This window comes from Scyliorhinus canicula, chromosome 19 (assembly GCF_902713615.1).
Source record: "Scyliorhinus canicula chromosome 19, sScyCan1.1, whole genome shotgun sequence".
Taxonomy (NCBI): domain Eukaryota; kingdom Metazoa; phylum Chordata; class Chondrichthyes; order Carcharhiniformes; family Scyliorhinidae; genus Scyliorhinus; species Scyliorhinus canicula.
In genome coordinates this window covers 26,759,010-26,786,886 of record NC_052164.1, presented here as the reverse complement: position 1 = coordinate 26,786,886, position 27,877 = coordinate 26,759,010, and the positions used below count along the sequence as shown (strand labels likewise).

Below are 27,877 nucleotides of genomic sequence, written 5' to 3'. Positions count from 1 at the left end.
CCCGAATCCCCGCGATGGCCCGACACCGGCGTAAAAAACGGCACGAGCCACTCTGGCGTCGGGCCGACCGGAAGTTGCGGAATCCTCCCCAATTCCGAGAGCTAGGCCGGCTCCGGGGAGGTTAGCGCTGCGCCAGCCGGGGCCGAAGGGCTGGCACGAGTTAGCGCATACGGAGAACCGCCGGAGTGGTTCCGCTCATGCGCAGACAGGCCGGCGTATTCTAGCGCATGCACGGGGGGTGTCTTCTCCGCACCGGCCATGGCGGAGCCCTATAGGTGCTGGCGTAGAAGGACGGACTGCCCCCCCCCAGCACAGGCCCACCTGCAGATCGGTGGGCCCCAATCATGGGCCAGGCCACCGTGGGGGCCCCTCCGGGGCCACATCCCCCGCAATCCCCCCCCCCGAGGACCGCACCAGTCGGTCTACCAGCCAGGTCCTGCCGTGTGGGACCATGTCCAAACCACGCCGGCGGGAATGGCCAGAAACCGAAGGCCGCTCAGCCCATCGGGGCCGGGAGAATTGCCAGGGTGGGGGTGCTGCCAATGGCCCCCGACCGGCGCTATCCCCGCCCTCGCCCGAAAACCGGCGGCGGGGAATACGGCAGCTGGCGTCGGAGCGGGATTCACGCCGCCGTCCCCCCCAGGGATTCTTCGACCCAGCCCGGGGGAGGGGGGAGGTTGGAGAATCCCGCTGAAAGAGTTTAATATTGTATTTCTAATAAAGTTTTTTTTAATAAATATTATATTGATGTTGTATTATATTATATTAAATATTATATATAGGATGTTGCCTGGTATGGAGGGAAGGTCTTACGAGGAAAGGCTCAGGGACTTGAGGTTGTTTTCGTTAGAGAGGAGAAGGCTGAGAGGTGACTTAATAGAGACATATAAGATAGTCAGAGGGTTAGATAGGGTGGACAGTGAGAGTCTTTTTCCTCGGGTGGTGATGACCAACACGAGGGGACATAGCTTTAAATTGAGGGGTGATAGATTTGGGACAGATGTCAGAGGCAGTTTCTTTACTCAGAGAGTAGTAGGGGTGTGGAACGTCCTGCCTGCAACAGTAGTAGACTCGCCAACTTTAAGGACATTTAAGTGGTCACTGGATAGACATATGGATGAAAATGGAATAGTGTAGGTCAGATAGGCTTCAGATGGTTTCACAGGTCGGCGCAACATCGAGGGCCGAAGGGCCCGTACTGTGCTGTAGTGTTCTATGTTCTATATCCCCCATTTTATCATGCAATCACTCCTGGAGCGAATCATTCTTTCTGCACAGTCTTACAAATCAACTAAAATACTGGGGGTGAGATCTACCGGCAACGCTGCGCCCGAAAAGCAGCATGGCGTGACCGATAGATGCCGGGTGATCCCACTTCCGGGATCTACCCGGCTCGCCATGCGATTCGAGATTTAACGCACGATCTAATGAGATGTCACAATGTGAATCCTGACCAATGTGGGAGGATCATTTTCTGGTTAATCTGCATATTAGAGTGAGACAGCTAATTTCACTCAAATATGTGTTCCCAAGATATAAACAAGGCGTGGTCTCTGACCCCTTTGGCTTGGAGAACTCGGGCGAACGTCGTTCAGTGCTGGTCTCCACAAAAGGGGACCTGTTAGAACTGCAGTCGTGGGGTCTCCCAGGGGGATCGGAGGCCCCCAGGTGCTTGCCATTTGGGCAGGGTGGCACCCTAGTACTGCTGGTGCCACCTGGGCAGCATGGCACTGCCAGCGTGGCAATCATCTAGGTGCCAGTCTGGCACTGCCAAGGTGCCAATCTGGTATTTTTCTTTGACGGGGATCGGGGCCCAGGGGTACCCTGCACAGGTACAGGGGAGGGGAGGACCTCCTTATAACTGGGTACGGGGGAGGAGGAGGATTGTATTGGGGGTCGAGGTGGGGCGGATTGTATTGGGGGTCGAGAGGTCGGGGCGCCCCGATCTCTCCCTGCACTGTGCAGTTCCAGAAAGTGGAGCTCCTCAGTATAGAAAATGGCCGCACGTTCCCCGTTGATCTACCCGAATGGCCGTTTGATAGCGTGGTGTTTCTCGGTGCTCCCTGGTATGCTCTATCGAACTTTGTTCCCATTCGGATAGATTGTGCCCTAGGGTTTCGTTCCAGTTGGGGTCTGATCTTGGATCGTAATAGATGAGAGAGAGGGGGGGGGGGGCGCGGAGTAGGTGAGGTGTCATTTGATCTAAAGTTTGATCTTGGGGAACGAGTCAAAGAAAATTAATTCAAACATGGTTCAGCCATTAATATCCAATGGATCTCCTAACAGTTCAGACCAGTATTCTTATTTCTCTGTTTTTACTGGTGTTCCATTTTCAGGAATACAAGGCCAGTTCTGACCAGCAATCTTGTTTTCTCGTTTTCACAGTTTTTCCATTTGAGAAGATTGCCATACTTAGGATTTAGCATGCCATGTGCTTATCTGTATTGTTTGCATGCTGCTGATTAAATATTGACCCTAACCCTTCACTAGCCCATATCACCTGGCTTTCCACTCCCCCAACAAACAACACTGCGAAGTACAAAATTAACTATGAGAATTTCCACTTGACCTCAGCTCCAAACCTGACCTTCACTATCTGTGAATCCTATCTGAACTGATTTTAGCAGGACTGTACCGTAGCTATCTTTCTGTTTGCAATATCTGGGACCAACAGAGACATCACTGCCAGCAAAAAGAGAGAAACAGACAGTTAATAATAATCATTATTAGTGTCATTAATGGGCTTACATTAACATTGCAATGAAGTTACTGTGAAAATCCCCTAGTCACCACAATACGGCGCCTATTCGGGTACACCGAGGGAAAATTCAGATCAACAGAAGGGCAGCATGGTAGCACAGTGGTTAGCATGGCTGCTTCACAGCGCCATGGTCCCAGGTTCAATTCCCGGCTTGGGTCGCTATCTATGTGGAGTCTGCATGTTCTCCCCGTGTCTGTGTGGGTTTCCTCCCACAGTCCAAAGGTGTGCAGGTTAGGTGGATTGGCCAAACTAAATTGCTCGAAGGTTAGATGGGGTTACTGGGTTATGGGGATAGGGTGGAGGTGTGGGGCTTAAGTGGGGTGCTCTTTCCAAAGGTCGGTGCAGACTCAATGGGCCAAATGGCCTCCTTCTGCACTGTAAATTCTATGTTCTGAGGGGGGAGGGGGATTTACTCTGCTCCGTGGCAAATAACAAGGCAAAAAGTCATGGACTTCACCCACTCATATCCCCACATGTTGTTCCGCAGCTCCACTATTAGCCTTACAGTTCTGAACAGGATAGCTGGTAAAATGCAGAGCAATCCTTCTTTCAATGGTCAGTTTAGGGTCCAATTAAGTAAGCAGAATTGTTTCCTTTTTAACAGTTGCACTGAACCAAGAAGAACAATGCCCCACAAGGAAAGATGAAGCATCCCTCCTCCCTGGCTCACCTCTAGATCTCTTTACCAAAGGGCTGAGAACAGGAATCTCCTGCCCCCTTTTGTGTGGTATTCCTGTCCACCACTCAGCTACCCTGTGCCATACATTTTGGGCGAGAGACAGTCTAGGAGCTTCCAGATGTGGCAATGACATGTATCTTTAAGAAGCTACACTGTGGCACCAATAGGAAATCAGCATGTGTAAGGCTGGAGAATAAAAGGTACCATCTCCCTGTTAGATGTTCACTATTGCCTGTGATCACTACTGCAGATGTTCACTACTGTCTGCTGAAGTGTTGGCTAGTGTAGACTTGAGAGATGAACAGACACTTCCAACACTGATGAAGGTTCAACTCAATTTTATTAACTATTTCTAACTAACTAGCACACAATGACTGTGGGTCTAAATTATGCTAACTTAAACTAGAGACCTAAGCCTTGTCCGAACCAGTTGATTCTCTCAGCACGTTGTGTGAGTCTGTGCTGGGCTGGATGAGTTCTTGTTACACTCAGAGGCAGCACCCAGAATGAGCGGAAACCGTGGTGCCCTCTGCCTTTATAGTGTCTGTATTCTAACTAGTGATTGGCTGCGGTGTTTGAACATGTTGATTAGTCCCTGTGTGTGTCCATCAGTGTGTGTCTGCACCATGATATACTGGTGTATATTATGACATCTGCATCTGTATCAGTAGGATTCCACGGACCCCTTACAAGTCAGGCATATTGTGAAGTAATCCATCTGTGTAACAGCTAGGACCCAGGCTAGATCAAGGCCTGAACAGAACTCTATATAGTTGTTGCCAGTAATAAACTTCATGTTATTATGTCCAACCAGGACCCTCGTCAGTCTTACTACCTTGCTTAGCGTAGGTTGATTAGAGACAGATCCCTCGCGGTTCACATCGAGACTCTCAACATATATGGTGATAGCAGGCTCTAAGAGAGCCCGACAGTGGCTATGTGTTCACTACGGAGTGAAGTTACTCAGTCACTTTAAAGGCTGCGAGCTGGGAGAGAATGCAGAAAACAATCAACCATTCAAGAAGATGAACTGAAACTTCTTGCCACTTGCTTTCTAGAGCCACAGGCGTGTTTGCCTCCACATTCATTTAACAACTTCCCATCAATTATTTACAGTCCCTATTTTTAGCCACAACAATGCTGAAACAGAATCACTATAGACGTTTTATTCAGATGTTGACGGGCTTTAATAATGAATAATTGGAAAGGTAATTGCTCGTTGTGAACAGCGTTTATTTAAATGACATTTTTATTCTTCCGCAGGAAATATAATCACAATTTTGAGAAGAATAGCTTATTGCGACAAAGCAGTAAAAGATGCTTCACTACTCCTAGCTGTAACTGGAAACTTCTTGAAATTTTATTTTAAATGTATACTGCATGAATAAAGCTCTCACACTGTCACATGCATGAATGGAATTAATTAATGTCAGTATATTTCTCTGATATTATGTGGTTGAGAATTGAATTAAGCTGATTGATTACGGAAAAAGTCCTCTTGTTTTCCTTCCTTTTGCTTCTATCCTGAGCACAGCCAAACAGAACAAGAGATGTACGTTCGCAGCTATATTAATTAAATGAGGTAGGATGCAATTTTTCCAGGGATAATTGCACAACATCGTACTTCCAGCAAGGAAGACAACATAGTCAGAGAAGCATGGATTGGAAATAGGACGAATGACCCTGATTGTCCATCCGAGAGTTGGTCCCCTCCACTACTGTGATATTCTGGAACTAGATTACCGTTTCTTGTTCATAACTTGGAAGATTATTATCCAACAATTGATTGGGTAGGGATAGAGAAGCTACATTTGCTGGTTGAAGACGATGAGACAGTTTAAAATGTAGGGCCTGATTTTTCAGAAGAGAAATTAGTCCCAGATAATGTCCCCAGACACCACCATCACTATTCCTGGATATGTCCAGTCTCACCGGCAGGACAGACCCAGCAGAGGTGGTGGCGGCACAGTGGTATACAATTGAGATGGAGTTTCCCTGGGAGCCCTCAACATCGACTCTGAATCTGATGAAGTCTCATGGCACCAGGTCAAACATGGGCAAGGAAATCTCCTGCTGATTACCACGTCCCGCCCATCCTCAGCTGATGAATCAGTACTCCTCCACGTCGAACACCACTTGGAGGAAGCACCGAGGGTAGCAGAGAGTACTCTGGGTGGGGGATATCAATGTCCTTCACCAAGAGTGGCTCAGTAGTACCACCACAGACTGAGCTGGCCGGGTCCAAAAGGACATCGCTGGGACTGCAGCAGGTGGCGAGGGAAGCAACAAGAGGGAAATACGTGCTGGACCTCATCCTCACCAACATGCCTGCTGCAGATGCATCTGTCCATGACAGTATCGGTTGGAGTAACCACAGTCCAGCCCTTGTGGAGATGAAGTGTCCCTCCATCTGTGTTGTATGGCAGTACCACAATACTAAATGGCATAGATTCAGAATAGATCTGGTGCCTGACCAAAGAAGTAATGGGGACATGAGGAAAACATTTTTTACGCGGTGAGCGTTTAGGATCTGGAATGCGCTGCATGAGAGTGTGGTGGGACACATTTATCAAGACTTTCAAAAGAGAATTGGATAATCATCTGAAAAGAAAAAAAATAAATTGCAAAAGAGGAAATGGCGGGGTAGTGGGACAGTTGCAGAGAGTCAACAAAGCACATGAAAGGCTGAATGGCTTCTTCTGTATTGTAACTGTTCTATGATTCTCTGGTTATTCCAGGTGGGCTAATTTGAGATATAGGAATCCATTTTAGACAGTATTTTTAAAAATCATATTTGCCAAGAAGCAAACTTTACTGCAGTGTGTTGCTGGAAATGTGCCAACTGTATGGGTGAGTTGCTTTGTTGCTTTTCACGTTATGGTGTGTTAAAGTATAGCCTTGGCACCGCTGATGACGATCTACATTTTGACAGTTTGACAATCTGTTGTCTCAATACTTTGGCACCTCCAAAAGCTATGCATAGTGGTTAAAACATATGGGCATGATCAATCTGCAGAAAGCTAGAAAATCAAAAGGTTTGAAAAGTAGGACAAAACTAATTTTTTTTCACGTGAATTTTATGAAGTGTATTATTCTATAACGCTTCTTCCTGTGCAATGTTTGTCATGGAATGGATTTTTATTTGGACTGAGGCGTACATTTAGAAGCGTCAGCCAATTAAAAATAAACAATTATTTCACCAGTTACTGCAAACTTTCATGTGAGGCCCTGGTGGGAGAGTCTGGGACCAGAGGGCACAATCTCAGAGGAAGGGGGCACCCATTTCACACAGCGATGAGGATGAATTCCTTCTCTCAGAGGTTAGTGAATCTGTGAAATTCTTTACCGCAGAGGGCTGTAGAGGATGGGTCGTTAAATATGTTCAAGGCTGAGATAGACAGATTTTTAATCAGTAAGGGAATCAAGGATCATGGGGATAAGGCAGGAAAGTGGAGTTGAGGATTATCATATCAGACCAGTCATTATCTCATTGAATGGTAGAGAAGACTCAATGGGCTGAATGGCCTACCTCTGCTCCTACGTTTTCTGGTTGTTTTAATGTTGATATTAACTTTAAATTAGGGGGCTGAGGTAGTCACCACTGTTGTATTGTGTATACTGCACACGAGGGTATTACAGTAAGTCCCCAGTACTACAGGTACGGGGGTAGAACCCTGCCTGCTGGCTCCGCCCAGTAGGCGGAGTATAAATGTGTGGACTCTCCGAGCTGCAGCCATTTCGGCAGCAGCTGCGGGAGGCTCCACATCTCTGCGTAATAAAGCTTCGATTACACACTACTCTTGTCTCGTCGTAATTGATAGTGCATCGGGGCAGCACGGTGGCGTGGTGGTTAGCACTCTGCCTCACGGCGCCGAGGTCCCAGGTTCGATCCTAGCACTGGGTCACTGGCCGTGTGGAGATTGCACATTCTCCCCATGGTTGCGTGGGTTTCGCCCCCACAACCCAAAGATATGCAGGTAGGTGGATTGGCCATGCTAAATTGCTGCTTAATTGGTAAAAATGAATTGGGTACTCTAAATTTATTTTAAAAACCTTTAAATTAGAAAATATGGCTGTGCAAGATTTTCCATAAGCAAACCACCACACTGGGAGAGCCTGCCACTGCATATGACTCTGGAACTGTACAATAGAGAATGCAATATTTTGCCTGACGACTTTGATAAGCGATTCCGTCACTCCCCCCGCCCCCTTCCCATATCTTACACAGATTTTCAGCTGCTGTTTTTATGCTCTGAATACTTTACCAAGGAATGGACATGTAGTTCGCATGACTGATGATAAAATCCCTAAGGCGGTCATGCATTTACAACTCAAACCTGGATAGCAGCAGTGGGGTAGGCCAAGATTATAGTTCAAGGGAATTTCAAAGGTGAAGACTAGGAAATGTGGCATGTCCACCACAGACTGGGAGAAAAATGCACGCGAAGAACTACCTGGGGAACAATCTCAAGTAAGGTCGCCGTTACCTTCGAACAGCAAAGAATAGTCAGCAAAGGACAAAAGGCAAGCTAAAAAGACTGGTAAAATTAGACAATTCATCCTTGCTTGCACTGTGGAAAACCACGCAGGCCTGCAGTCTGGCTCTACAACCACGCGAGAATGCACAACAGGTGACTGTGCCCACAAGAAACAGCCATCTTACAACACAAAGGGAAAATTACAACTTCATCAAGGGCGAGGAGGCTGCCCAGGTCGTGTTGAAAGAGCAGGTAGTTGAGACACTCGAAATTGATAAAGAGGATGTATTTGAGAGGCTGTCTGCACTGTAACTCGATAAGGCACAGGACCGTATGAGACGCATGCAAGGGTTGCTGGGAAATTGAGTGTGGAAATTGCAGAGGCACTGAGCATAATTTTTCAATCTTTCTTAGGCTTAGGGATGGTGCCACGAGGACTGGAGAATTTTGAATGATACACCCTTGTTCAAAAAAGGTGCAAAGATAAATCCTGCAATTGTAGACCCATCAATTTAACCTGGAAGAGCCCTTCCAAATTTATTTCCTTAATTCCTTTTCTTTCATTTTTATTAATAGTGGCACGGTGACACAGTGATTAGCAATGCTGCCTCACAGCACCAGGGACCCTGATTCAATTCCGGCCTTGGTCAACTGTGCGGAGTTTTCACGTTCTTCACGTCTGTGTAGGTTTCCTCCGGGAGATCCGGTTCATTCCCACACTCCAAAGATGTACGGGTTAGGTCAGATTAGGTTGATAGGTGACAGGGATGAGGTGGGCAGAGCAGTGGACTTAGATAGAGTGCTGTATCGGGGGGTCGGTGCAGACTAGATGGGCCTTATGGCCTCCTTCTGCACTGTAGTGATTCGATGATTATTTTCATCCATGGACCTTTAATCAGGATGTGCCTTTAAACAGAAGAGTGCTTGCCAGGGCACTGTGTTCCCATGTCTTCTTTTGGATAGGAGAAATCAGACCCTTCAGCACCGGGTGATCTTAAGAACCGGTTATGGTGGAAGTCAGTTTGATTGGCTACCTGGCACCAGGTGGGTTGGCCAGGGACAGTGTTCTGCCTGACAACAGTCAGTGATTGGTTCCTGCATGATGCTTTCTGAGAGAACTGGGCAGAAGTGTTTAGGAAGGAGATGAGATCAACCATGATCGCACTGAATGGTGGATGTGGGCTTGAGTGGCTGAATTGCCTACTCCTGCTCCTGTTCTTATGTACCTGGTTCAGGGGTCATCCCAAAGGCAGGTCATGCTCCTTGTGGGATAACCACCATAAAGGGGGACATCTGCTGGTGCCAAGAGGGAAATGTCCATGAATCTACAGCATGGGTTTGAGGGACCATAAAGGGAATAGTAGATTGGAATCACAGCACCATTAAAAACCTTGGTTGAGACGAAGGCCTTCAGCAGATAGGTGTTTGTGAGAAGGATGGGAAGAAATGGAACAGCTCAAGGTCCTTTCCCTCCACTGTGGAGGATTGGGGAACATAAAACCGTGGCCATGGAGTGGTGGTAGTAGATGGGTCAGACATGAGATAAATCTTCTGGGGACCTTCCCTCTTGCCCTCACCGCGACATGTGCTTGGTGGCTCCCCATCGGATATGGGAGAGTTAGGATAATGAATCAGCAGAAAGCTTCACTGCCAGAGCTTTTCCACATTTTCTGGCATGATTCCAGCCCGAGCGATGAGGCTGTAACCAGGGCGGTGTTTTAGGCCCGGACTCTCAATGGTTCCAATGTTAAATATCCATGGATTTGTTTAACACCCTGGCTGGCCTCATCGGCCCCCGTCACTGTACCTTCCTTTGGCCCCACTTTGTTCCTCTGGCTCTATAACCCCTTCTGCCTCACCCCTCCCTTCATTTTACGAATGTTAACTTTTCCTTTTGCTTCAGAGCCTCCTCTCTGAAGCTGGCCTAACCTCAACCCATTCCCCTGGTTCTGGGCCATCCCATAGGCAGGGTGGGCTCCCAGAAAGATAATCATCATGAGGAGGGATATTTTCCCTCTGTAGCTCTTCACCTCCCCCTTTTCTACATTAAAATCCATCTCTAGTCCAAACTAAGCATCAGCAGCCCCCCCCCCCCCCTCCCTCATGAAGCCTGCTTTGGCTCAGCACCCATTCTGTTCTGATTACACACATTTACATCGCACATTTGACAGAGGGAAGGTTATTGCTGCTGTTGTTGTAACAAGTCCTGTCCCTGAACTGAGTTCCGTGAAAGTGATTAGCTACGTAACTCAAACTTCAGGTAATGACTAGAAGTGAATCATTACTCAGTTACTATACTTTAATTTCAGTTATAATTAAAAGGACAAAATGCTTGCTGTCGATAAAGTAATTTCTTGGGCAATGTGCCATTTTTTTCATAAACTGCTTTTTGTTTCTCCTGAAATGCAGCTTTTCGTCCAAAACTGTTTTCAATCTAAAGCATTCTTCGGCCTGGACGGCTTTGCTATTAACTGCACCACTGGTCCTTTGGGCTTTCCTGTGCGTTGCTATAATAAGCAATGGAACAATGTGAGGTTCTGGGATCAAGGGCAAAGCTATGTTGTTTTCTGAGTCGGCAACACTTCCAACACTGGGTGGGTGGGGCTGTGGAGAGAGGGGTGGGTGAAGGCACGGAGAGAGGGGTGGGTGAAGGTGCGGAGAGAGGGGTGGGTGAGGCTGGGGAGAGAGGGGTGGGTGAGGCTGGGGAGAGAGGGGTGGGTGGGGCTGGGGAGAGAGGGGTGGGTGGGGCTGGGGAAGAGAGGGGTGGGTGGGGCTGGGGAAGAGAGGGGTGGGTGGGGCTGGGGAAGAGAGGGGTGGGTGGGGCTGGGGAGAGAGGGGTGGGTGGGGCTGGGGAGAGAGGGGTGGGTGGGGCTGGGGCGAGAGGGGTGGGTGGGGCTGGGGAGAGAGGGGTGGGTGGGGCTGGGGAGAGAGGGGTGGGTGGGGCTGGGGAGAGAGGAGAGGGGTGGGTGGGGCTGGGGAAGAGAGGGGTGGGTGGGGCTGGGGAAGAGAGGGGTGGGTGGGGCTGGGGAGAGAGGGGTGGGTGGGGCTGGGGAGAGAGGGGTGGGTGGGGCTGGGGAGAGAGGGGTGGGTGGGGCTGGGGAGAGAGGGGTGGGTGGGGCTGGGGAGAGAGGGGTGGGTGGGGCTGCGGAGAGGGGGTGGGTGAAGGTGTGGAGAGAGAGGGGTGGGTGGGGCTGGGGAGAGGGGTGGGTGGGGCTGTGGAGAGCGGTGGGTGAGGCTGTGGAGAGAGGGGTGGGTGAGGCTGTGGAGAGAGGGGTGGGTGAAGGTGTGGAGAGAGGGGTGGGTGGGGCTGTGGAGAGAGGGGTGGGTGAAGGTGTGGAGGGGTGGGTGAGGCTGCGGAGAGAGGGATGGGTGGGGCTTTGGAGAGAGGGGTGGGAGGGGCTGTGGAGAGAGGGGTGGGTGGGGCTGAGGAGAGAGGGGGGGGTGGGGCTGGGGAGAGAGGGGTGGGTGACGGTGGGGAGAGAGGGGTGGGTGAGGCTGTGGAGAGGGGTGGGTGAGGCTGTGGAGAGAGGGGTGGGTGAAGCTGTGGAGAGAGGGGTGGGTGGGGAGAGAGGGGTGGGTGGGGCTGCAGAGAGAGGGGTGGGTGAAGGTGTGGAGAGAGGGGTGGGTGGGGCTGGGGAGAGAGGGGTGGGTGAGGCTGGGGAGAGAGGGGTGGGTGAGGCTGGGGAGAGAGGGGTGGGTGAGGCTGGGGAGAGAGGGGTGGGTGAAGGTGTGGAGAGAGGGGTGGGTGGGGCTGTGTAGAGAGGGGTGGGTGAAGCTGTGGAGAGAGGGGTGGGTGGGGCTGTGGAGAGAGGGTGGGTGAAGGAGCGGACAGAGGGGTGGGTGGGGCTGGGGAGAGAGGGGTGGGTGAGGCTTTGGAGAGAGGGGTGGGTGAAGGTGTGGAGAGAGGGGTGGGAGGGGCTGGGGAGAGAGGGGTGGGTGACGGTGCGGAGAGAGGGGTGGGTGAGGCTGTGGAGAGAGGGGTGGGTGAGGCTGTGGAGAGAGGGGTGGGTGGGGCTGTGGAGAGAGGGGTGGGTGGGGCTGTGGAGAGAGGAGTGGGTGGGGCTGGGGAGAGAGGGGTGGGTGAGGCTGCGGAGAGAGGGGTGGGTGGGGCTGTGGAGAGAGGGGTGGGTGAGGCTGTGGAGAGAGGGGTGGGAGGGGCTGTGGAGAGAGGGGTGGGTGGGGCTGAGGAGAGAGGGGTGGGTGGGGCTGGGGAGAGAGGGGTGGGTGACGGTGGGGAGAGAGGGGTGGGTGAGGCTGTGGAGAGGGGTGGGTGAGGCTGTGGAGAGAGGGGTGGGTGAAGCTGTGGAGAGAGGGGTGGGTGGGGCTGTGGAGAGAGGGATGGGTGGGGCTGCAGAGAGAGGGGTGGGTGAAGGTGTGGAGAGAGGGGTGGGTGGGGCTGGGGAGAGAGGGGTGGGTGAGGCTGGGGAGAGAGGGGTGGGTGAGGCTGGGGAGAGAGGGGTGGGTGAGGCTGGGGAGAGAGGGGTGGGTGAAGGTGTGGAGAGAGGGGGGGGTGGGGCTGTGTAGAGAGGGGTGGGTGAAGCTGTGGAGAGAGGGGTGGGTGGGGCTGTGGAGAGAGGGGTGGGTGAAGGAGCGGACAGAGGGGTGGGTGGGGCTGGGGAGAGAGGGGTGGGTGAGGCTTTGGAGAGAGGGGTGGGTGAAGGTGTGGAGAGAGGGGTGGGTGAGGCTGGGGAGAGAGGGGTGGGTGACGGTGCGGAGAGAGGGGTGGGTGAGGCTGTGGAGAGAGGGGTGGGTGAGGCTGTGGAGAGAGGGGTGGGTGGGGCTGGGGAGAGAGGGGTGGGTGGGGCTGTGGAGAGAGGAGTGGGTGGGGCTGGGGAGAGAGGGGTGGGTGAGGCTGCGGAGAGAGGGGTGGGTGGGGCTGTGGAGAGAGGGGTGGGTGAGGCTGTGGAGAGAGGGGTGGGTGGGGCTGTGGAGAGAGGGGTGGGTGAGGCTGTGGAGAGAGGGGTGGGTGAGGCTGGGGAGAGAGGGGTGGGTGAAGGAGCGGAGAGAGGGGTGGGTGAAGGAGTGGAGAGGGGTGGGTGGGGCTGTGGAGAGAGGGGTGGGTGAAGGAGCGGAGAGAAGGGTGGGTGAGGCTGGGGGGAGAAGGGTGGGTGGGGCTATGGAGAGAGGGGTGGGTGGGGCTGCGGAGAGGGGTGGGTGAGGCTGTAGAGAGAGGGGTGGGTGGGGCTGTAGAGAGAGGGGTGGGTGGGGCTGGGGAGAGAGGGGTGGGTGAGGCTGTGGAGAGAGGGGTGGGTGAAGCTGTAGAGAGAGGGATGGGTGAAGGTGTGGAGAGAGGGGTGGGTGGGGCTGAGGAGAGAGGGGTGGCTGGGGCTGTGGAGAGAGGGGTGGGTGAGGCTGTGGAGAGAGGGGTGGGTGAAGGTGTGGAGAGAGGGGTGGGTGGGGCTGAGGAGAGAGGGGTGGGTGAGGCTGGGGAGAGAGGGGTGGGTGGGGCTGTGGAGAGAGGGGTGGGTGAGGCTGTGGAGAGAGGGGTGGGTGAGGCTGTGGAGAGGGGGGTGGGTGAAGGAGCGGAGAGAGGGGTGGGTGGGGCTGTGGAGAGAGGGGTGGGTGAAGCTGTGGAGAGAGGGGTGGGTGAAGGAACAGAGAGAGGGGTGGGTGAAGGTGCGGAGAGAGGGGTGGGTGGGGCTGTGGAGAGAGGGGTGGGTGGGGCTGGGGAGAGAGGGGTGGGTGAAGGAGCGGAGAGAGGGGTGGGTGGGGCTGCGGAGAGAGGGGTGGGTGAAGGAGCGGAGAGAGGGGTGGGTGAAGGTGCGGAGAGAGGGGTGGGTGGGGCTGTGGAGAGAGGGGTGGGTGGGGCTGTGGAGAGAGGGGTGGGTGAAGGAGCGGAGAGAGGGGTGGGTGGGGCTGTGGAGAGAGGGGTGGGTGAAGGTGCGGAGAGAGGGGTGGGTTGGGCTGTGGAGAGAGGGGTGGGTGGGGCTGTGGAGAGAGGGGTGGGTGAAGGAGCGGAGAGAGGGGTGGGTGGGGCTGTGGAGAGAGGGGTGGGTGAAGGTGCGGAGAGAGGGGTGGGTGAGGCTGTGGAGAGAGGGGTGGGTGAGGCTGCGGAGAGAGGGGTGGGTGAGGCTGTGGAGAGAGGGGTGGGTGGGGCTGGGGAGAGAAGGGTGGGTGAGGCTGTGGAGAAAGGGGTGGGTGGGACTGCAGAGAGAGGGGTGGGTGGGGCTGTGGAGAGAGGGGTGGGTGAAGGTGTGGAGAGAGGGGTGGGTGAGGCTGTGGAGAGAGGGGTGGGTGGGGCTGTGGAGAGAGGGGTGGGTGGGGCTGTGGAGAGAGGGGTGGGTGAAGGAGCGGAGAGAGGGGTGGGTGGGGCTGGGGAGAGAGGGGTGGGTGGGGCTGTGGAGAGAGGGGTGGGTGAGACTGTGGAGAGAGGGGTGGGTGAGGCTGTGGAGAGAGGGGTGGGTGAGGCTGTGGAAAGAGTGGTGGGTGAGGCTGTGGAGAGAGGGGAGGGTGAAGGTGCGGCGAGCGGGGTGGGTGAAAGACAGGACAGAGGGGTGGGTCAAGGTGCGGAGAGAGGGGTGGGTGAAGCTGTGGAGAGAGGGGTGGGTGAATCTGGAGAGGGGTGGGTGAAGCTTTTTGGCACCTGCTGGGTTCTTCACTCCTGCCCACCACCAAACCCACCATTAGTGGGATGGGTCAATTCCATTCCCAATATGGGAAGTGCTTTCTGCTCAAATCCTTCCGCCCGTTGCAACAGCTGCTGTTCTGCTTGGCATCATCGGTTCTTCCAATTCCTCCAGCAAATTAGAGGGATCCCCCAGCAAGATATCCATGATCACACACTTCCTTTTTCCCAATGATTCCCACATGGTCCCCAATAGAATAGCACAGCATGCACTCTCTTCAGCTGAATTCCTGAAAGGATCTTGGGGTAGAAATGTTGTGCCGTTGCAAAATGTCCCAGAAAGGAGACTTACGGTGAAATACTGTATGAGCAAGTGAACAAAACGTGGCTCCCGGTAGGATCTTTGTTTTTGATTCTTTTACGTGTTTTTTGGGGAATTGTTTTAAAAAATTTATATTTTACTATTTTTTTTCTTTATAAATTTAGATTACCCAATTATTTTTTCTATTAAGGGGCAATTTAGCGTGGCCAATCCACCTACTCTGCACATTTTGGGTTGTGGGGGCGAAACCCACGCAGACACGGGGAGAGAATGTGCAAACTCCACACGGACAGTGACCCAGAGCCGGGATCGAACCTGGGACCTCAGCGCCGTGAGGCGGTTGTGCTAACCACTAGGCCACCGTGCTGCCCTTTTTGGGGGAATTTTGCTGTCCAAACCAAGTTAGCTGATCTGGTGGACTTCTGCCCTATGGATGCATGTCAAAAAAGTCAACAAAGGAACCCAATGTGTAGAAAGCTCAGGAGGGTAGAGTGCCAAAAGCATTTGAAGGAACAAAGATGGCTGCCGTGCCCGTTACATTAAACCCGCTGGCTGTGGTGATGGTGCAGGAACTGGTAAAATCTGGCAAATAGATGGATAGACAGTTCGAGTGGGAGGGCAAGGAGATAAAGGAATCATTTAAAGTCATTGCTGAGGAGGCAATTCACAAACAGCTTGTAAAGACCTCGAATGTGGTGAAAGTGCGAGGTGAGACGTTGGAGGGTGTGGAGGAGGCCTTGTCGCAGCACAAGGATTGGTTTGCCACGCTGGAGGTGGGGTTGCTGCTCGTGGTGGAGAGCAATTAAGACCGGAGGTTAAAAGTGGAGGCGGTTGAACCTCAGGTTGGTGGGGCTGCTAGAGGGAGTGGAGGGCTCGAAGTCGACCGAGTATTTTTCAGAGATGTTTTCTCAGCCGGTGAGACGGGACGGGTGGTTCTTGCCTCCGGAGTTAGATAAAACTCATCGGGCTCTCCAACAGAAGGTTAAGGCCGAATGAGCCATCGCGAATGCTGATTATCCACTTTCACAGCTACCAAAGGAAGGAGAGGCTCTTGGAATGGGCAAACAGGCACTAGGTACGACGGCACGAAACAGGCGCGGACACTACCAATTCTGCCTCCCACAGGGGGCCAGCACGGCGCTGGAGCGGTTCATGCCGCTCCAGCCTCCCTTCCTGGCGGCAACTGGGCGCCGCGCCAACACGCGTACACGCCGGGGACTTCCTCAACGCGCTGGCCCCGATGCAACATGGAGCGGGGATTCAGGGGCCGGCCGCCTAACAAAATAGGGCCAGGACTGGAGAGGCCGGCCCGCCAATCGGTGGGCCCCGATCGTGAGCCAGACCCCATCGCAGGCCACCCTTGGTGCAGGTGCCCCCCTCCTCCAGGCCGCCCCCCCCAAACCTGCGCGCAGAGTTTCCGCCGGCTGCGAGCAGGTGTGGACGGCGCTGGCGGAACTCTGCCGTTTCCGCGCGGCCGCTCGGCCCATCAAGGTCGGAGAATCGGCGGCCCAGCCACGGACAGCGGCCCGCGCCCGGCGCCGCGCCAGTGCAAATGGCGCCGATTCTCCGCTCCTCGGAGAATCGCGTGCCAGTGTCGGGGCGGCGTGGCGCGGTTGCATCGATTCTCCGGCCCGGCGTGGGGCTCGGAGAATCCCGCCCCATATATTAGGACAATGGGACTGAGCTGGCTCTCAATAAGGCGAAGGGGGTGTTTTACAGCAAGGATTTGCAGTTCGGGATGGTGTATCCGGCGTGACTACAGGTTACAATGAACGTGAAAGATTATTTCTTCGACACTGGCAGAGGCCTCATCAGAGAGAAGAAGCTGGGACCGGTCTGAGAAGAACTGTTTACAATGCTGTGTCTGAAGGGGGTTATTTGTGCAGCGTACTCAAGCCTCTTTTTATTCTATTTTTGTTCTTTTGAGGGTTAGGGCTCTAAGGAGGGTGGATTGATATTTCTTGGAGGGAAGAGAAGCTTGTTAATGTTGCTGGGGATGTTGGTGGGGGGAGTGGGTCAGGAGGGTTTGGGTCGTGGTTCTGGTCAACAAGAGGGTTCGTTTTCAAGCAAGGGCGATTCTGGCTGATCAGGGGGTCATTACGTGATGGTTACAGGTACACTGGAGGGAAAGGCCATGGTGTTGATGAATGGATATGCCCCGAATATGGGTCTAAAATGGATTGGGCACAGTGCACGGGATGAAGACTGGATGTGGGACTGTTATCAGATATCGAATTTTGCGGGAAGAATTCTAGGGCCATAAAGGAGTATGTTGAATTGAAAGAGAAAGTCTCGGCCTCTACTTTGTGGGAGACATTAAAGCTGGTGATTAAGGGGAGGATATCATCTCATACAAGACACGCATAGATAGGGAAGCCAGGAAGGAATGCCAGGAGTTGGTGAACGAGATTCTGGGTGTAGACCGGGAGTATGTGAGTGACCGAAACCCCAGAGTTATGGGCACGGAGGAAGAAGCTGCAAATGCACTTCGGCCTGTTGTTCACGGGCCGGGCGGTGCATTAGCTGCGGCGCTTAAAGGAGGCAGTGCAAGAATATGGGGAGAAGGCTAATCGCCTGTTCGCTCATCAGTTATGGCGACAGGAGGCCGCTGGAGAGATTGTGCAGGAGTTGGAGCCATTTGATAGGTCGGTCTCCGCCCCAGAAAAGATGAAAGGGGCATTTGGGCTTTCCATGAGGGGCTTTATAAGTCGGAGCCGCCGTAGCATGAGCAGAGGATGGCAGATTTCTTAGTAGGTTTGGAATTCCCACAGGGGGTAGGAGGAATTGCGGAAGGAGTTGGAGGCGCTGCTGCGTTGGAGCAGGGAAAATGCAGACGAGGAAGTCGCCAGGGCCTGACGGGTTCCCGGTAGAATTTCATAAAGAAGTTTGCGGAACAATTGGCCCTGTTGGGTTTTGGGGATGCTGGACAATTCACTGGTGCAGGGTTCTCTCCGAGAGAGGTTGGGACAGGCGTCCATCTCCCTGCTCCTGAAGACGGATAAGGACCCCATTAACTTGGCGAGCAGGGCCAGGGCACATTTACAGAGGTGGGACGGCTTCCGTTGTCGCTGGCAGTTCGGGTTCAATCCATCAAGATGAATATCTTGCCGCAATTCATGTTTTTATTTCAATGCCTAAGTATTTTTTCCGTGGGATGGAACAGCTCACAATGGGTTTCATATGGCCGGGGAGAACTCCTCGGATTCGGAAGGGGGTCCTACAGATGGATAGGCAGGCAGGAGGGCTGGAGCAGCTGAATGTTTTATTATTGGGAGGCCAATGCGGAGAAGGTGTTGGGGTAATGGGATGATCAGGAGGTTACTTGGGTGCGAGTGGAGTCGGGCTTGGAGGCACTTGTGGCGGCATTTCTGTTGTTTGCTCTGGGAAATACTCTTCGAACCCAGTGGTCGTCTACATTGTGAAAACATGGCGGTATTTTACGACAGCTCTTTTAAGCTGGGGGCAGTGTCAAGATGTGCCCCTGTCTGTAGGGATCAATTGTTTGAGCCGACGAAACTGGAAGCAACATTTCATAGAATTTACAGTGCAGAAGGAGGCCATTCGACCCATTGAGTCTGCACCGCTCTTGGAAATAGCACCTACCCAAGGTCAACACCTCCACCCTATCCCCATAACCCAGTAACCGCACCCAACACCAAGGGTAGTTTTTGAGGGGGACAGAAAGATAAGGGGCTGGAGAAGGTGAGGAATTTGTTTCTGGAGGGGCGGTTTGCCAGCTTGGAGGGGTTGAAGGGGAAAGCAGACTTGGGGAACCAGATACCTTCAGATACTTTCAGGTGCGGGACATGTGCAGCGGACATTTCTGACATTCCCGATAGCGTCACCGTCCACTTTATTGGGGAAGCTACTCTCCTGTTCGGGATTGGAAGGAGGGCAGCACGTCCGGGATATATGGACAAGTCTCAGGGGAAGAGCAGGTCTCGGTGGAAGAGGTGAAAGCCACGGTAGGAGGAGCTAGGACCCACCTTGAAGGAGAGAGTCGTGGAGTGAGCCCTTCCGCAGGGTAAATGCTACGTTGAGCTTGATCCAGCTCAAGTTCAACACAAGCTAAATTGGCTTTGTAGCTTCGAACCCATCTTGACCACCTCAAAACTCAATAGCACCTAAAGTCTTTAGCGAAATCATCCGCTTAATGCCTTTGTTCGTCTGTTCAAACTGTATGTTGCTACAATTATAAATGTGGTGCAAATCCCTACTTGTAGGTTTTCCCTATTACAGCACTCTCCTGACTAGATCGTTTCCATCAGATTTTGAGCATGATGTCACTATATTAATATGTGTCAGCATCACTGTAACCAAAGGAACTAACATCACATTGCACATCGCCACAAAAGTGAGACTGGCACTCATTCTCATCAACTAGTTCAGGTCAGCTGTTTGTACCTATTGGGACCATTTCCCAGCTATATCACCTCATGTCATAGCTTCCTGTGAATGAGTAGTTGACACTCAGATGAAGTGAAACAACAACAACTTAAATTGATATAGCACCTTCAATGCAGTGAGTAGTTTAAATGGGCTGAGCGAGCAGGAATAGGGTCCCATGGACAACATGAGTTCAGAGGAGGCCATGAGGGGGAATAGGAGACACGAGAATGCAATGCAGGCTAAGGGCTAGTGCTGGGGGGGGGGGGGGGGGGGGGCGCGGCGCAGTGGAGGGGAGTTTTAGAGGACGTTTTGGCTTGGTGGGCTTGTGGAAATGTCAACTGATCTTAAAAATAAGGGGTTGCGAAAGGAGTGTGAGAAGAGCAATGTATGAGGCGCTGAGACCAAATAACTCTTGACAAGCAGCAACACAATATGTAAGAGTTTCCACACGGCTGCTCGCTCAGAAATGCAGTTTACATTCCAGTGGCTGAAGCGTCGCTAAGAATTAAATGAGCAAGTCAAAGGTTTAATGTCACCTGCAGTTAAGGAAACGATGTAGTCAGCATGAAACTATTGGTATTTATCCGAAATGCCAACTATGGAATAGAAGTGAACTTCGGACAAGAGTCATAGACAAACTGGCAACAGGAGAAAATCCTCTGAATGGAAAAAAATGTGTGGGTCAGAAGTTCTAGGCTGACGGGGTTTCCCTTCCTGCCACCCAATGTGGTCAGCGGAGAAACACATCATCCCTAATACTGCATGCCCCGCAGCATTTAATGCCTCCAACAAGTGTTCATTGCCTGGAGACAGAAGGAAGTCCGGGTTCGGGATCAGGCTGCCAGCTCTCTTGTCTCAGCAGCGTCAGAAGCTGCAGTGAACAGGACTGGGGGTCACAGAAGTCCCCAGAGCCTAAGTCCCAGGGTTCTAGGAACACCACGCACCCCTGCTGATGGGTTTATAGGCCAGGGTAGGGGATGAGTGCGATATTCCTTGAATGAGATCGGGGAGGCCTGAGTGGCGGGCAGTGCAATCTTCGACTGTGACTTTAGCAGTTTCTACTTTCTCAGGGCCTTCTGTTCAACATAGAAAATCGGATCAGGAAGAGGCCAATCGGCCCTTCAAGCCTGCTCTGCCATTCATTAGGCATCATGGCTCAATAGTCTAACCCCTGCTTTCCCCCATATCCTTTGATCCCCTTCGCCCTAAGTGCTGCATCTAACTGCTTCTTGAAAACATACAACTACTTCCTGTGGTAATGAATTCCACAGGCTGATCACTCTCTGGGCGAAAGATTTTCTCCTCGTCTCTGTCCTAAAATTGTCTACCCTGATTGAAAGAAACCTCTGCAGTTGGCCTGGAGGGACTCAAAGCCCCCAAAGACCGAAGTATGGCTGTCGGACATGGCAAGCTTTCTCGGCTTGGAAAGAAATCAAGTTCGCCTTACGAGGATCGCTATCGGGGTTCGCCCGGAGGTGGCAACCATTCATCGACTTCTTCGCGGGAACTAATCGTCAGCGGGGGGGGTAGAATAGTATAGAGTAGGGGGGAGAGATGGCGGATATATCTGCAAGGAGTGGTACTGTTATTTGCACTATGTTTTTGTAATTGGTATCTGCACACTAATGCATATTGTTACTGTTTACAATGCCAAAAATACCTCAATAAAATTGTCTGTTTTAAAAAAGAAAGACAGAACCACTGCAGAAATTTTGAGTAGCCGATGCTTAGATCTAGTTGCTCCGGGATTTCTTCTGAGATTGTGAGTAGTATTTACCTGACGGTGCCTTTTGTGTTTCGAAGAACCGAAGCTGGCGAAGCTCTGGGTAACCTCCAACCAGGCTGATTCCCTCCACCTCCACAATGAGGTCATTTACCTGAATTCTGAAGCAGGGGAAAGAAGGACAATTAGCATTTATCGAATAGAAATAATTTTTGTTCTACCTCTACAGTGGTCGGTCCAAATCCGCTTCAATCATAATGATAGAAGTCTGCAAGATATCACAGCAAAATAGCAAACAACAATTTTACGGGCTTTTTAAAGTTTCAATCTCAACATAAAGAGAAAGTGGCATGGCAAGGCTATTGTCCCAGCACACGCCGCATTCAAAGCCTACTTGAAAAATTATTCCCATGGACTGGAGTCGAGTTAGGATTGTAGTTTCTTAAAAATTAATTTACGGGATGTGGGCGTTGCTGGCCACGTCAGCATTTATTGCCCATCCCTAACTATCCTTGTGGTGAGCTGCCTTCTTGAACCGCTTCCGTCCCTCTGGTGTAGGCACTGTTTGGGAGGGAGTTCCAGGATTTAGTCCCAGGATTATGGTGCAAAATCCTTATTCAGAAAAGCAGCTGATAATCTGCTTAAAAAAGCCGACAGCTTTATAGACATGAGTAAAATGTGGTTTCATGACAACAGTCGCATGGAATGGAACGGAGGTTTTGGCTTCAAATTCTAACAGCAAATGTTTATGGGGCCAATTCTTGGGTGATTTCGTTACGGGACAGATTATTATTTTTTTTAAAATAATAAATTTAAGAGTACCCAATTATTTTTTTCCAATTAAGGAACAATTTGTAGCGTGCCCAATTCACTTATCCTGCACATCTTTGGGTTGTGGGGGTGAGGCCCACACAGACATGGGAAGAATTTCCACACTCCACACAGACAGTGACCTGGGGCCGGGATCGAACCCGGATCCTTGGTGCCGTGAGGCAGTGCGCCGCCGTGCTGCCTCAGATTATTATGACAACTGTACCACACACATCTACTGAAACGGAGGGATCAATCTTTTGTTTATCAAGTTACATTGCCTGCAGGAGCTCTTTCTCCGTTAAATCCATGCTCTCATGAGAAGTCCGCTCCTAGTGTGACAGATTTGCTCTTGTATTTCACCACAGCATGATGCAGCATGACCCCAAATGGTGCTGCAGCTGTGGTGAACACTTGAAGGAACATTGCAAGGCAAAATAAGACAACTGTAGAGAGAACTCAACGATGCCACAAATTCTTTCACGGATCCCAGGACTGTGTGTGACTGAGGAACCCTAGTTGACAATATCAATTACATGTCCGTAATCAAGCAAAATTCATCAGCAATCTTGAGTGTTAAACAGATACTGGATGGCAAGCTGCATCTTTCGGTTTCAAGGAAGCATGTCCAAATGATGTGCAGGTTAGGTGGACTAGCTATGCTAAATTTCCCCTTAGTGTCCAAAAATGTGTAGGTTAATGACATTACGGAGATAGAGTGGGGAGTGGGCCTAGGTAGGGTGCTCTTTTGGTGGGGGGGTACAGTCTCGATAGGCCGAATGCCTCCGTCTGCACTGTAGGGGTTCTACACGTTCTATGAGGACAAATCTGAACTGTGCCACGAAGTCAGGGTACAAGCATGGTTCCATTTGAATCCTCTTCCAACCATATTTATTCTCCTTGCATTGCAGTAAATGATAGCAGTAAATATGAAGTGAAGGAATCAGCACTTGGTTTGAAAAGTGTCCCATTTAGCCTGTTTCAACCCATGGATTTTAAAAGATGGTTTTGTTTAAACTGCCTCCTTTAATTCAAGGCAAAATGGAGCATTTAGGAAAGAGCAAACATGACATCCTGTGCTGTGGCGCATGGGTTAGCTCTGCTGCCTCACGGCGCTGAGGACCCGGGTTTGATCCCGGCCCGGGTCACTGTCTGTGTGGAGTTTGGACATTCTTCCTGTGTTTGTGTGGGCCTCGCACAATAATCTGTACTGTGACAAGCCAATGTGACTCTGTTTCAACGGGAACACAGGGCCCAGGTCAAAACTTAATGAAGGTAATGTGTGTGGTAAACACCACTAGTAACACATTGCAAACATTACGGTACTGCCCATGTATTTCAGGTACCACCGTAAATCCCAGCCTGCTGGATCCTCCCAGCAGGCAGCGTATAAAAGTGTATGCTCTCCTGCGCTGCTCCCATTCTGGTTCCAGCTGCAGGAGGCACAATAAAGCCTGAACTGTGTCACCATTCTTGTCTGGTGGTAATTGACGGTACATCAATGTGCAAGTTTTAACACCTGGGTACAATACAGGAGGCAACTGTTCTTGTTGCGTACAGACTGTCAGAGCCAGCCAGAGAGATTTTACTGGGTTGTGGGGCGAAACCCACGCAAACACAGGGAGAATGTGCAAACTCCACACAGACAGTGACCTGGACTGGGATCAAACCCGGGTCCTTGGCGCCATGAGGCAGCAGTGAAACTAAGCTGGGACATACCAATTTGCCTTTCCGACTTTACTTCCATGGTACCATAATTCCAGTATTTGTTTTGGGTGTGGACACTGACTATCTTGTCCCGGGGGAGCACCTGAATTCTGGGTGTTCATATTTAAATATTTTCTCAAATACAAGTTGCACACGGGAGGTCAGGTGTGTTCTCACAGAAGAGGAAGCAAACCATGCTCATTCACCTCTTAGTGTCCCATTAAGCCCACAATATGATGGTACTCATGCCACATGCTCACTCTCATGCTAATGTGCGGGCAAAAAGAACAGAATTGAACCGGGAGACAATGGTAGAGACTCAAGTATAGATTCTACACATTGTAGAATATCTAAGCTTAGCACTGTGATACTGAAAGGGTTAACATGTACTTTTACGCACAAGGTCCTCTTAACATAAAATGCACAGTATTTATTATTGATTCGCATGTTAATTATGCATCTGTAACACTGTGCTCAGTCAAAGAGTGTGAATGTTTCTGTATGACTTCAGGCATGACCCTGGTCACAGTGCAATTTAATCAATGGAGTGACTGACTGACTTTTACAATCACACATCATTGTTTAATGGGAGAGGCAATTCCTGCTTCAGAAAGATACATTATAGTTTAATGATCCTATCAGCACACCTATAAATAGAGCTAAGGAGAACAAAGATATACACTGGGGAAATTGGACCAAATTTACGTATTCAGAATTCTTTTAAGTGACTTGATTCAATAATTCATGAGCAATAAAGTTACCAATGGACTTTGAGCACCAGACTACAGTGTATTCAATGGAACCTCAATGCAACTCAAATCACAAGAGAGTGACTTTTCTTTTATTTTGGTTTGCAAGTGCTGGTTAGACTTTGGTTAAAACTTCAAGCCAAAGTGAGAATTCCTCACAGTGACGATATTTTCTTTGGAGGACACTGATTGTGATTATGGTTGCAAAAGTGGAGCCAGCATTAATACGTCCTATCTTGCCCCTTTTATTTTTCAGTGTAAAACTAGAACCAGAATGACCTGGGTCTGGCCTGCTCTAATCTGTAAGGATGAGTGGGGTCAATTTTCATGGGTGCTTTACCTGGGGAAGCTTGTGGACCAGTGATGGGCAACGTCGGCCAGTAACCTTCATCTCAGTGAGTCGCAAGATTGAAATTGGGCTTGTTCACTAGCCATGACCCCGCGAATAAGATCAAATACATGCTGAATATTTCACAATATGTTATAGAAAATGCTCAATCATTTAGATATTAATAGAATGATCATTAACTTCAAATGGTAAAAATTGAAGAAATATTTACACTTTGGACACAGAGGAAGTGCACGCCTCTCACAGTCAATGTTGTGAGCCATTATCAGGCACCTCACGAAACCTGCCCTTGCTTCATATGTGAAATCATAGAAATCATAGAATTTACAGTGCAGCAGGAGGCCATTCGGTTCATCAAATCTGCACTGGCTCTTGGAAAGAGCACTCTATCCAAGCCCACACCCCCACCCTATCCCCATAACCCAGTAATCCCCACCTAACACTAAGGGCAATTTCCGACACTTAGGGCAATTTAGCATGGCCAATCCACCTAACCCGCATAATCTTTGGACTGTGGGAGGAAACCGGAGCACCCGGAGGAAACCCACGCACACAAGGGGAGAACGTGCAGACTCCGCACAGACAGTGACCCAAGCTGGGAATCGAACCTGGGACCCTGGAGCCGTGAAGCAATTGTGCTAACCACTATGCTACCGTGCTGAGTATCACTTCAGTCAAGGGGAGAACGTGCAGACTCCGCACAGACAGTGACCCAAGCCGGGAATCGAACCTGGGACTCTGGAGCCGTGAAGCAATTGTGCTAACCACTATGCTACTGTGCTGAGTATCACTTCAGTCAAGCTGATTGTAAATAAAACTACGTGGATGTGAATCAGCGGTATGTGACAACACTGCGCGTGGGCAACGTCAATAAAATGTCTTGTGGGCTGCACTCAGAACCCAGATGGGGCTGCATGTGGCCGCTGGGCCGCAGGTTGCCCAGCAGCATTGCGGCCTAAGCATTCACTGTGCTCTTCCCATGATTTAGTACTCGAGGCGTGCTTGATTGGACACTGGAGGGGCACGGCAGAACTCAGACACCTCACACCACAAGAGTGGGCCGATGTGCTGGCAGAGGGCGAGGTCGCGTCCACTTTCCATCCAGTGAGGAACCATCCGACTGTCTTAAACCGAAGGGTCGTGCTCAGGGTCATGTTGGACACAGCCCACGCAGCCACACACTCTTAACTCTTTCGATTACAAATGCCAGCAAGAAGAGAGCGAGGCCTGTCCCTGAACACGGGTCCAGCATCACTCCAGCCCGCAGGGGAGTGAGGATGTTGAGGATGATGAAGACATTGCATCTGTAGCACAGTCACCGCAGTCACCTGTACCCTCCACTAGCCCAGAGACACATACCTCAGTGGGCACTAGATCTGCTTAAGGAAGGGGCTCAAACTCTGCTGGTCATGCCACTAACATGAGTCCACAGCAGGAGGCAGTAGAGAAAGCCGCAGGTACTCAGAGGACTGCTGGGGAAGAGGCTTCAGCTAAGTCTGAGTCAGATGATGAGTCTTTGGGAACGGTCTTGGACAAGATGCTGGAGATACAGTGACAGGCGGGGAACATCAGGCAGAAGTGTCAGAGGTCCTGAACCATGAGACACGTGAGGCAGTAGGGTCCATCTGCCTGTTAGTTGATAAAGTGGTACTACCTTGTGCGCGCATTGAGGTCTTCATGGAGATGGTGACTGCCATGGAGATGATTGTCCAGAAAAATGCCCAGTTTCTGGCAAAGATTCGCACAGACGTGTACTCCATTGCTATGGCCATGACTGCGCTTTAACAGTGGGCACACAACTAGGTACCCCTTTCCCTCAAAGAGACAAGCCCTCAGGCACACAGAGGGAGAAGGAGCATCAGGCAGACTTCCGCTCAGGACTCTTTGAAGGTGGTGGGCCCTTTCAATTCCCCTTTGTTTGGGACCCCCCATCCCCTTCTTGTCTGGGGCCACAGAGGGTAGATGTGCCCCCAGAGCAGGAGGCCCACACTAAGCTGGCACCTTCCAAGCCTAGAGCCTCCAGAGAACGCCTGTCAGAGTAATCAAAGCAACAGGGCATAATGGTGAGCAGGTTACCTTAAGCCTTGCCGCAAATAATCGGGACAACACCTGGACGCAGTGGCAGGACACATAGATTTAAAAAGTATTGGTCTCTTTAAGGTGGGATGGGTGCACTATCATTGCTTATTGTCGATGCACACTCGTTAATATATACACATATATAGTTGCACTTTAAGAACGGCTGCTGTCTTTTCACTTTAATGCATTTCTTCACTTTAATGCCTGTGCACACCCCTGATATTCAAGAGGACAACCTGACTGTGTCTGTGTCCCTCTGGAATCAGACATGTGTAAGGAGGCATTGATCTTGGCTCTGGTCTGCACAGGCCACGTGGGAGAATCCTCACATGCTCGCAGCTCCTTTGCCTGTCACAGATTTTTCAATACAATTGCCTTTACCTAGTCAGAACGACATGTTGGGGTTCCGCTTCCGTTGTCCAGGTGAGTTGACCTGCAGCTCCGCCCACCTGATGACCCTACTCTCATCCAGAATTTCCATATCTGGACCTCGGTGGGGCTGGTGCAGTAATGTGTCCTTCAAGGCTCGCTCAAATATCTTTTACCCTCTCTGTTACTAGCACCCTCCTTCCCCTCTGGTGTCACTGTTAACCTTCCCACTGTCATCCTTGAACTTCCCCTCATAACCCTTAAACCATTACAGTTAAAGTCCACATCCCCTTCTTCCCCGTAGAGCCCACCTCAGTCACAATTCCACTCCATCCCCTTGTCCTTCCCACCCGAAGGATCCGTGTTTCGTTGCATCTCCCTTCCAACAACACCTTCACCTGTCATTGCAAGACCCTCATGCTCCCACCCTACTGCATACCATTGCCCTTTTAATTGTAACCTTTCCACCATACCACCAATTTCCTCACTTTGTCCCTGCAGGATTCTTCAATGGATACCACAGACTCCTCCCTCCGAACCCTGCCCCCTCACTCATGTTACCCTTTCCCAATCAAGGTCCCATTCTTCTCCCTGCAACCATCTTCCCCTCCCTTTCCTCCCTTCCCCTTTTGGCATCCAAGCCCGTCCCACCTCTTTGCGTCTCTCCTCCCCCAGTAAAGTCTTGTATTGTGCACACCACGTTGGTCTGGATGCATTCTGCACTGGCTTGAAATATCGCTGATGGGACGGTTGATTGCAATGGGGAGGGGGTTTTCAGCCATGTGTTCATTTGAATCCTGACCATGAGATGCAAAATGGTTTCCTGACGCTCTCTGTCAGGACTGGCGACTAGCCATTATGGAACCACGATGGCGGGGCCACAAGTTCCCGCCATCA

At 51.2% G+C, this 27,877-nt stretch overlaps 1 protein-coding gene across 1 annotated transcript in view; it reads right to left on the bottom strand.

The window, feature by feature from the left end:
* Positions 1-27,877, bottom strand: part of LOC119954216 (neurabin-2-like) — a 385,075-nt gene that overhangs the window by 65,321 nt on the left and 291,877 nt on the right. The window contains 2 exon segments of the mRNA XM_038779251.1: positions 20,972-21,024; positions 21,027-21,078. Of these exon segments, the coding sequence (XP_038635179.1) occupies positions 20,972-21,024; positions 21,027-21,078 (105 nt within the window).